This window comes from Triticum urartu, chromosome 3 (assembly GCF_003073215.2).
Source record: "Triticum urartu cultivar G1812 chromosome 3, Tu2.1, whole genome shotgun sequence".
NCBI lineage: Eukaryota > Viridiplantae > Streptophyta > Magnoliopsida > Poales > Poaceae > Triticum > Triticum urartu.
In genome coordinates this window covers 40,919,074-40,930,440 of record NC_053024.1, presented here as the reverse complement: position 1 = coordinate 40,930,440, position 11,367 = coordinate 40,919,074, and the positions used below count along the sequence as shown (strand labels likewise).

Here is an 11,367-nt window from a genome sequence, read left to right as displayed (position 1 = left end):
GCCATTTGGTCTATACGCACTAACCATCTACGTGGGAGTAGTTATGGGTATCCCGGCGTCGTGGTATCAGCCGAAGCCTTCGTGACGTCAGCGACTGAGCGGCGCGCGCCGGATTGGAACGTAAGCCTGCTCTTGTATTAAGGGGGCTAGTTCTGCTTCCGGCCGCGTTCGCAACGTGCAGGTGTGCTAAGGGCGATGGGCCCAGACCCCTGTGCGCTTAGGTTTAGACCGGCGTGCTGACCTCTCTGTTGTGCCTAGGTAGGGCTGCAACGTGTTGATCTTCCGAGGCCGGGCATGACCCAGGAAAGTGTGTCCGGCCAAATGGGATCGAGCGTGTTGGGTTATGTGGTGCACCCCTGCAGGGAAGTTAATCTATTCGAATAGCCGTGATCTTCGGTAACAGGACGACTTGGAGTTGTACCTTGACCTTATGACAACTAGAACCGGATACTTAATAAAACACACCCTTCCAAGTGCCAGATACAACCGGTGATCGCTCTCTCACAGGGCGACGAGGGGAGGATCATCGGTTAGGATTATGCTATGCGATGCTACTTGGAGGACTTCAGTCTAATCTCTTCTACATGCTGCAAGATGGAGGCTGCCAGAAGCGTAGTCTTCGAAAGGACTAGCTATCCCCCCTTATTCTGGCTTTCTGCAGTTCAGTCCACATATAATAGCCTTATTCCAGTTGATACCAATGCATACATATGTAGTATAGCTCCTTGCTTGCGAGTACTTTGGATGAGTACTCACGGTTGCTTTCTCCCTCTTTTCCCCCTATCCCTTCTACCTGGTTGTCGCAACCAGATGTTGGAGCCCAGGAGCCAGACGCCACTGTTGATGACGACTACTACTACTACTACTACTACTACTCGGGAGGTGCCTACTACTACGTGATGCCCGCTGGCGACGACCAGGAGTAGTTAGGGGGATCCTAGGCAGGAGGCCTGCGCCTCTTTCGATCTGTATCCCAGTTTGTGCTAGCCTTCTTAAGGCAAACTTGTTTAACTTATGTCTGTACTCAGATATTGTTCCTTCCGCTGACTCGTCTATGACCGAGCTCTTGTATTCGAGCCCTTGAGGCCCCTGGCTTGTAATATGATGCTTGTATGACTTATTTTATTTGTAGAGTTGTGTTGTGATATCTTCCCGTGAGTCCTTGATCTTGATCGTACACATTTGCGTGCATGATTAGTGTACGGTCAAATCGGGGGCGTCACACTCAATACCAATGAAGATATACTACTTCCTTACAACTTTGAGTGAGTCACACTGTCTTGTACTACAAATTCTGTTTTTGCCTACTAGCTAGCTACATATTTTTGCTTACATATGCCCGCTTAATTAAGACATGCAAACATGTGTGCATGCAGATTTCACTGGATCTTGTTAATCATTAAAGTTGATGAAGGAACAGTTGAAATACTGGACTCACTACTTAAAAAAGCAAGTGACTACACCATCTTGTTTGGGATAGTCAACAGGTAATTTCAATCATTATTAACTATATCTCGGCCTATTTAGTTCGTCATTTCCTGATATGAACTATTTAATAACCCCTTTATTCATTTTCTTTGTCGGCGGGCAGGGTTTGGGAAAAGTTCATCAGCGTCACTTCAGGCCAATGGAAACGAAAGCTGAAATGGTATCAACCCAAGGTAAGTAATTAAGTAGTACTAACTAGCTAGCTGCCATCTCTTTAATTATCATGCTTGATTAATTATTATCTGATCAAATTTCATTCTCGTAAAGGCCCTGAAGCTGGCGCCGGGAAATAATCTGTGTGCATACTACATTTGCGAGAACATTCGTATGATGGCGTCCGAAAGGAGCAGATCTCAAAGACAGGAGTGTGTACGTTTGTCAGAAGACTATTCATAATTTTTACACCATTATCGATATCTAGTCACACAACTAATACACATGCATATTGATCTCCTTCTTAACAGTTCAAAGAGGTGCGGGAGCAGCTCCTAGAAGAGGACCGCATAGAAGCAATTCAAGAGGAAATAGCGAGATTTTTGCTCGACCAGGTCATAGATCCCAAAGGAGAATACTTTTATCCGCTACCGCCCCCATGAACCACTTCCAATTGTCATCGTGCTCCGAAGGCACCAATTAGGCTAATGCCACTGGCTCCGAAGGCACCAATTAGGAGAAATTGTATATAGCTACCTAATTGTATACATATATACATGTGTGTATATATGTGTGAATTAATGGTGGTTGTGAGACATTCGATGATATATATATATATATATATATATATATATATATATGATCGGTTCTACTAGAAATTATATTTATATATATGCATAACATGTACAATATGTAGCATCGTAAAATACCAGTAAATGAAAAAGAATTAAATGGAAAACACAAAATTAAATAAAAAAGAAATCATAAACCCAAAACCCCCAACCTTTTAATACCGGTTGGTATCACCAACCGGTACTAAAGGGCTCCCTGCCCCCAGAGCTGGCTCGTGCGACGTGGTTGCCCTTTAGCACCGGTTCGTGTTGAACCGGTACTAAAGGGGGGGACCTTTAGTGTCCACACTTTAGTGCCGGTTACCGAACTAGGACTAAAGGGCCTTACGAACCGGTGCTATTGCCCGGTTCTGCACTAGTGTCTCTAGCCGCTTGGATCTGCACCATCGGTGGTCCGCCGACAAATACACGAATGGCGGTCGGCCGGGCTCGGTGCTTGCCCAAAAGCTCGCCGGCGCACCGTTGCCACTCATTAAGTGCAACTACTGCCCAAGGATGGTCGTGCGCCGCGTGTCTACAACGCCGGAACATCCCGGATGGGTGTTCATCAAGTGCTTAAACGACAGGGTATGCGCTTTTTTAGCTTTGGTCTGTGCTCTAGATTTGACTAGTTGTGCTAACTTTAAATTTTGTTGTGTAGAATGGATGCAAGTTTTGATATTGGAAATAAGAGTACATCGATATATTGATATAGTGAAATTTAGTACATGTTCGTGCACTTTTAGCTAGCATAGAGGCTGTAAAAGAGACAAGTGCACTTGTTTGCTAGATTAGAGGCTAGACATGAGACTAGGTGTGAGGAAGCAACATCTACATCTGGCTTGAAGAAGAAAGGAGGATGCCAGATCGAGCCTCCTCCACAGATAAACAATGAGTGCATCGAGAAGGCCTTAACCCAACTCAAGGGGGCAGTTATGAAAGTTGGCTATCTTCTAAAATGTATTCTTGTTGTTTTTATTTTCTTTGGCCTTACTTTACTAGTCAAAATGTGATGATGTATTGTCATTTACCAAAAATGAATGATAAAAAAAAGTTAAGGACTTGTAAAGAAAAATACGCGGACAGGATGTGGCCGGGATGTGTCCGCGCGCTGGGCGCACGGCCATCGCATCTCAGGACACGACCCCAAATCCCTACCCAAACGGACAGAATCCGAACAAAACGGACGTCCGTTTGGGGTCGCGCGGTGGAGTTGGCCTAATGTCTGCATACCATCTGGACACAAAATGAAATAAATACTGTTTGGTCAATCTTTTTGTGGTTTCTCTATGTATGCCAAGCCCAACAATTGTACAGACAAAGTTACGGATGTGCAGCAATATTTTTCAGCATGAAACTGAAAGAAACCTAAACGAGATGCGAGGTGGAGCGCTGTCGCGCTCGATCCCGCCGACCTCATCGCCGCCGTCCATCCCCGCCAGCCTCCACCGCCACCAGGCGGGCCCGCCCGTCGAACCACTGGCACTGGCACCGACGTTTCTGGCCACCCGCGGCCGGCGTCGCCAGCCCGGCCATCCCTCTAAACACCCCGCACCATGGCATCTTCTCCGACACCGGCGAGCCCCCGCACGCTCAACCCTAATCTAATCAGGCTGTCTCGGTCTCCGACAGCTCGTCCGCCGAGACAGCCGCGTCGTGCTCCAGCTTGGCCGGTTACGCCCCCGCTCCGCGGGCTTATTGGGCCGGGCCCATTTTGACGCTTGCTCGTCAGCAGCAACCTGCCAACCTCCCCGTGTGTCACCTCAAAAAAAACCCTGAATGTGCAGCAAAATATTTTTCGAGCGCGATAGCGCTTGAGCCCACCCGACCCCACCTCCATCCCCGCCCGCTTCCACGACTACCAGGCACGCCCGCTCGTCGACCTGCTGGCCCTGGCCCCAAATAACGTTTCCGGCCACCCCCGGCCGGCGTCGCTAGCATGGTCGTCCCTCCAAACACCCCGGACCACGACATCTCCTCCAGCACCGACTAGCACCCCGCACCCCCGACCCTAACCTACTCAGGCCGTCTCCGGTGGCTCGTCACCGCTTCGGCTCGACCGGTTCGCCGCCGCTCCGCGAGTTTGTTGTGTCGGGTGCATTGATACGGGTCGTTGAGGGTGACGGCGGAGTAGGCACTCGGCAGGACGAAAAGACTACAATGCCCTTTGAGCTGGATATATATAATCAGATTCCAGAAGGAGCTTGTGTAAAATTGTAGTAATACTCTAGCATTGTACAATGTTGGACAGGAAAGACTACTATAGCAAGAACATTCTTGATGATGTGAAATAATTTGCATCATGTCATTTGGAATAAATTATTTTGAACTATTTTCTTTGAATCTATAATCATATGTATCATTTGAGATCGTCCATGTGCATCGAACACTCAAATCTATCAGTAGTTATTAACATACTTTTGTCAGAGCAAAGTTGAAGGACATTCCGGTCATTTTAGCCTGGACCGCAAAGCTCGCTTTCCCCTTCCCATAATGTTCTTCATCTTTGGCTTGTGGCCACAACATGAAATCTTGAACCAAAGTGGTACTAGTTGGACCAAGCTCCTCCCCTTCTCTGTGTGTGTGGGCTGTCCTCTTTGCACTGTATACAATTCTTAAAGTTGTTTATTACTATGTACAATAAAAATACTAAAGAAGTTCACAAGATTTTGGGCGAAGCTTTCAGAAAAGGAAATTCCATAAACATATGGTTAGACTTTTAGAAATTGGAGTTTCAAAATTCTTTGGTGAGCTTTCGGAAAGAAAGACTTTCATATAGGCTTGGTCGAACTTTTAGAAAATAAACTTTAATTTATTTATTTTTGCCAAATTTCACAAAGGGAACTTCCACATTTTCCCCAAACTTTCAAATGAACTTTCAGAATTTTCAAAAGTTCTCACAAGTTCCACAAATTTGTATTTCACTTTCAGATGAAGTTTAAGGACTCCGGCAACTACAAGCAACTGTGGTCATCCTCCACCGAATGCAGCCTGGCCCAACCCCTAGCCGTTGTCGCCACCATCATCACTATGAAAACCTTTGATCTCCACTCTATGCGTTGTAGTTGAGCTCCACTCCGGAGAACCGTGATGGTAGTGCACCGATAGGACATGTTGCAACGTCCCAACGGCATCACGCAACGATATTATGCGAAGGCGCTAGATCTACATATTGGAGTTAATATTTGTGAAGGTATTTGAGGGGCTAAATTATAGGTGTTCGGCTAGAGATACCCTTTTTTAACAAACGGTGGATTTTATTGGCTTAAAATGAAGCATCAAGAGGATTGGTTCCATCATGTATCTTCAGCATAGTTATCTTATTTTTCTTTGCCATCCAACAAGCGTTCCTACGAAAATAACTACTATTTCATCTCCACATATAAGCCACTCAACACTCTTTGTTTCCACATCCTCTTTTCTTTCAAAAGTAATGAAAGCCTCCTTTGGTTTTTAGGAATTTTATAAAAAAATCTATATGAAAGAATTTATAGAATTATTTTCTTTAGAGCCCTTTGATTTGTAGGTATGGATTCATATTCCAATATAGGATTGCTTCCTATCTTTTACATTTCAAAGTAAAAAAACAATAGCTCAGATTTAATGAAAAAAATTCCTATTCTATGAATCAATAACATCTTTTTTTTCTATAGGAACTGAGGTAAATCCCACCTCATTTTTTATGACTTTCTATTCCTATGAACCAAGGGAGGCCTCATCCATTTCTCATAACTCTTTTTTCGTGTAAACATTTGCTTCCTTGTCATTTCTTTTCTACAATGCATCCACTCTTTTCCTGGCCCACTTACTTTTTAGGAATGGAATGTTTCCGGCTCCAAGAATGCAGAGATTTCATCATGCCCTTTTGCTATCCTTCAGTTATCTCATGATTTATTTAGTCTCAGTCGATTTGTTTTGTATACTTGGGAACAACCCACGTCTTAGCTACTAGAGCAGTCCGCTGTAGCTGTCTATCCTAACAATATTGTGCGTACCTGATTGTACTTGCGTGCATGCGCGCATGGTGCGTGTATTTTATTTTTTGGAAGCCATAGTCATGAACACACCCACTTTTAAAGGTTAAACCACTCCCATAGGCCATTCTTCTTTAGAAAAATATGTTCTTCTGTGTTTTTGTTCATAATCTAAATTTGTACTAAAAGTAAGTACTATTTTGGCCTTTTTAACATTTTCCTCTTTTTTAGGGTAATAGGAATGCCTTTAATTCATTCTTCCTTAGAACAAATGTAAGTTTATTTTCCTTTTCTTTTTTTTTGTTCCAGGTAACACCGATGTCACGATTCTTTCTTCCTTGGATTGAAATTTATATGTTAATTTTTTTAGTTAATATTTTCATATGTCTTTGTTAGTGGTAAAAAAGGTGACTACCACTAGAAAAATCATCTATGTTTCTCGCTTGTGCTAATGTTTCGACCTGCTTTTTCGTGTTGCTTACTCAGATTTTTAATCATTGGATTTTCTCTATATAAGCGATAAGTACTTAATTTGTGTTAGGTAATTAACATAGAATTCATTTTTAATTAATCCACTTAAATCATAATTATTATTAAAATTGCACTATTTTACGCTTGTTTTGCACAATATAGAAGAGTGCATGTTTTTGTGTAATTTATGTGCAATTTATTGATGTATTCTAATTGCCGCATATAATAAAAGAGTTTGACAATAAGTCTTTGTGATTTGACCATGGTAGGCATAGTTGTATAATATTTGTTTATTCACAAATTTCATGTCATTATTTTTAGGATTAAACCACTCCCATAAGTCATTTTTCTTGATTTGTTTTGTTTTGTTCATAAGCTAAATTTGTACCAAAAGCTAACTTCTATTTCATTTTAAAATTTGTTTTTGACCTTTTTAATTCTTTTTTCATTTCCTTTCTTCTGTAGGGTAATACCAATGCCTTTAATTCTTTTATCATTAGAATAAATGTTGCTTTATTTTAATTTTAATTTTGTTTTTGTTTTTATTCCAGGCAACACCACTTTCCTGATTCTATCTTCCTTAGATTGGAACTTATATTTTAAATAATATTTTTGTTTTAGTTAATAATTTATATGTCTTTTTTAGTGGTAAAAAAGGTGCCCACCACTAGGAAAATCATCTTAGTTGATCGCTTGTGCTAATTTTTTAACCTAATTTTGTTGTTGTTGCTTATTCAACTTGACCGTTGTATTATTTGTGTATAAGCGGACACTCCTTAATTTGTGTTAGGGATGTAAAATGAAATTGATTTTTATTTAATCCACTTAAATCATAATAGTTATTAAAATTCTACTTAATTATGCTTGTATTGCACAATATGGAAGAGTGCAAGTTTTGTGTAATTTATTGATATATTCCAATTTTCGCATATAAGAAAAGAGTTTGACATTAAGTCTTTGTAATTTTACCATGGTAAGCATAGTTGTATTATTTAAATTAAATTTTAAAATTGCTTGTCCTTTTAGGATTCAACCACTCCCATAAGTCATGCTTTCTTAAAAATACACGTGTTCTTTTGTCTGTTTGTTCATGATCTCAATTTGTACTAAAAGTTCAGTGCTATTTACTTCTAAAGCTGATTTTGGCCTTTTTAATTAGTTTTTCATTTTCTTTCCTTCTTTTAGGGTAATATCAATCCCTTAATTCTTTCTTCCTTAGAATAAATGTTGTTGTGTTTTCATTTTCATTTTTGGTTTTATTCCAAGTAACACCACTTTCACGATTCTATCTTTGTTAAGTTAACATTTATAGATTAGATATTATTTAGTATATTATTCTAGTTCATATTTATAAGTATTTGTTTACGGGTGAAACAATTGATTGGCACGAGAAAAGATGTCTAATTTTCTTACTTGTGCTAATGTGTCATCTTGTTTTCTTGTTTTTGCTTATTCATTTTTTTGACTGTTGGATTTTTCTGTGTAAGCGGTGGTTCTTTGTTGTAATCATGTTACTACTTAATTTGTTTTAGGGGATTAACATGTAATTCATTTTTAATCAATACACTTAAATCCTAATTATTATTATTAAAATTGCACTATAATTATAGTATGGCTGTTTTCACAGTATGGAAAGAGTGTAAGTTTTGTTTACATTATGTGTAATTTGTCAATATATTTTTTAATTAGTTATTTTTTAGGATTTAATCCACTCCCAGATTTCATTCTTTCTTAGAAGTAAATATGTTCACGATTTAAATTGAACTAAAAGCTAAGTGCTATTTTCTTTGCAGGGCTAGAAGGCAAATTATTATACATTACTCTATATTATAGTGTCGTGGCGGTGAACTGATCTGGGGGCCGGTGGTGGTCTGACCTGATGGTGAGAGGGTGACGATTTTGTAGGGTGCGACCAGGATCGAGGAGCAGGGAAGAGCACCGATTGAGTTTGTAGCTGAGCGGCAACCAGGTGTGTGTTGGTCGACGAGGACTAGCAGGAGCAATTTCAGTTTCTTCCTTCCATATGATGCTAACATGGAGGTAGAGGGGATGGGTACGGTGGCAGCTGTCAGATCGCCAATGGCAACGAACCAACTGATTTATTAGCCTTAGCCATTCAGGACCTTGACTGTGACATGATCATTTGCATATCTTTTTCTTTCTATATCTTTCTTATATTTTTTATTCTTGTTTGGACTGTGAATGTATGATCTTGTTCATATGGTTTGTGCCTTTTGTCCATTTGATGATAATCTAAGAGTATAGGAACAAAGTGACTGATGCAAACATTTTTTTCAGGCACCTGATGAATATAGAGTTGCTCTCTTCATCATGTCATTATTTTTGGCGAGTCCCTTCAATCATTGAGACTAAATGGAACATCACCTATGTTCTTAATACGAACTTTATTATGCCAACACAATCAAACCTTCTCTGTCCCAATAAGTCTCATCCCAAACTCTGAACAGAATGTTTCGTATGCATTAGATCAACCAAATGAGTTAAAATGGGACAATGATCTGATCTTGGACTTACGAGATGAGAGGCCTTACATTGTGGAAACAAAGAATACTAGAGGGGGCATCCCACAGCACATAAGGCACAAAGATATTTAAGTCACATAACTGAAGATACATCTGGTCAGTCCTGCATCCGGTTCACAAGTTATTATCAAGTTAAGATACACTGTTTTGGTTGGGTTGCAATTTAATTGCGCCAGCCGGGTCTTGAACTCAAGACCTCTTGGCTCTGATACCATGTAGAAGTGCATGCTCTAGTCAATGTAACCAAAAGACCGATCTGATAGAAGAGACTAGGGAACACATTATACGTCAACAGGTGCTTCTGGTTTACACTGGTTTGGTATTACCTAGTAGGATGAACTGCCTGCAATACATTGGTGCACCTGTTTTATACTACTCCTACTTTAATTAGAATAGCAGCGGTGTACATGTCAGGAACATGCACACATGAAGTTTCGAATTCATCCATCTTGACCAGGCCGGAATCAATGGCAGCGATCACACTGGATAAGAACATTAAGTAGCAACGTGATGATACGTTGTCTCTCAGGAGTACTAGGATACATGTAAACTGCACGCGGCTGCCATGAACGAATCGGCGCGTAAATTTAGTCAGAGCCCCAACCATCGACATCGCGACTGCTCAACGGCTCATCATAGTCGTCAAGGTAGTACCTCGCCTGCGCGTCCTGCACAGAGGGGAGCGTCAGGTCCTTGATGCCGGCGCACTTGGCTCGCAGGGCGTCGTCCACGACGACGTTGTAGCAGTCGTTCACGCGGAGGCGCTCCAGGTGAGGACAGGCGTCGACGACGGCCGCCAGCTCGTCCGTGGTGATGTCGCTGCCGACGAGAGAAAGGTCCCGCAGCTCGCGCATCGTCGCGATTCCAAGCGCGCCGCCTCTCTGGTCATACCACCCTTTACGCAGCACGAGACGCTTCAGGGTTGCTCCGCATGCCACGCCGGTGGCCTCGTACGCGTCGCCGCCGACGTTACGACAGTGGACAAGCACGAGGTCTTCTAGCAGCGGGGACCTGGTTGTCAGATGGGTGAACCCTTGGTTGGTGACGTCGGGGCAGGATATGAGGCCAATGCTCTTCAGGGAAGGCGACCTGCATGCCAAGATCGAACCAATATGAGTTCAGTGACGCGCGCACGTTCGGATCACACGCATGTAATTTGAACAAGGGGTAGAGACTGATGTACCTGTCCCCTATGTAGTTGAGGAGCTCATCCGTGACAAACTGCTTGGCCAAGAACACCTTGAGCTGTCCGTCGGAGCGGTCCAGCGCCACCTTCGCCATTGCGCACAGGACGCTTTCGTCCTTGTCAGCTACCACGGCGTCACGCACCATGATCACGGATCTCCACAGATCGGGCAGAACCTTGGCCGCGTGGAGCCACGAGTGGCACACAAGACCGGCGCCCATGAGAATCTCGACGGCGCCGAGCTTGATGAAGATCGAGGACAGCGCGTCAAGAGGCAGCTCCGACCAGTCCCTAGCGGCGGCGTCTCGCTGCGCCTCCATTTCTTGCGAGCGCCCGAAACAAGCCAGGTAGGTACCGCCAGCCCTCGTATTGGGAGGACGAGGAAGCGAGCCGTCGCAGGTCGCACCTGGGGAGACGGCCTCGGGAAGGATATCTCCTCGGGAACCCTCGACTTCAACGCTTGACGCCTCGGGACTTTGATCATGCGTTGTCCATATTATATATTAAAGAAGAAAGGCAAAAGAGTACCTCCACCATAGTTTACAACACAAAGTTTCTTTGTAGCTCAGGCTACATGGAACCTCTTATCCTCAACCCTTCAGCCTTACTTTGAGATCCATACTCTCCAACTAACTAACAATAAGAAGATTTCTCTTTTTTGTTTTTCGAAAATGAAACAACATATAAACTTCAAACTTTGCAGATCGAACAAACATTAGAACATCAATGTGTGAAAAAACTTTCAGATTTTTTGGTCTGATATAAATATACAAAATGAGATTTTCTTTGAATAAAAATATTATTTCAAGTATTTAAAATGCATGAAAAAATCTGAAAGTTTTTTCCTATATTGTAGTTAGAATGTATTGTTGTTCTGCAAAATTTGAAGTTCATACGTTGTGTCGTTTGAGAGAAACAAAAAAGACAAATGTGTTTGCACG

General features: G+C 42.2%; 1 protein-coding gene across 1 annotated transcript; it reads right to left on the bottom strand.

Moving 5' to 3' along the window:
- Positions 1 to 9,770: 9,770 nt before the first annotated feature.
- Positions 9,771 to 10,787, bottom strand: LOC125547854 (putative F-box/LRR-repeat protein 23). The gene is made up of 2 exons (XM_048711604.1): positions 10,424 to 10,787; positions 9,771 to 10,329 (listed from the first exon to the last, which is right to left on the bottom strand). Exons 1-2 carry the CDS (start codon positions 10,744 to 10,746, stop codon positions 9,828 to 9,830), a joined length of 825 nt encoding a protein of 274 aa, XP_048567561.1. The 5' UTR covers positions 10,747 to 10,787; the 3' UTR covers positions 9,771 to 9,827.
- Positions 10,788 to 11,367: the final 580 nt, after the last annotated feature.

What these genes read in the sequence shown, in the direction of transcription:
- LOC125547854 (XM_048711604.1), bottom strand. Translation starts at nt 10,746, where the DNA reads ATGGAGGCGCAGCGAGACGCCGCCGCTAGGGACTGGTCGGAGCTGCCT. An exon ending in CTCAACTACATAGGGGACAG is followed by an intron (nt 10,330 to 10,423) that starts GTACATCAGTCT and finishes CTTGGCATGCAG; the next exon opens with GTCGCCTTCCCTGAAGAGCA.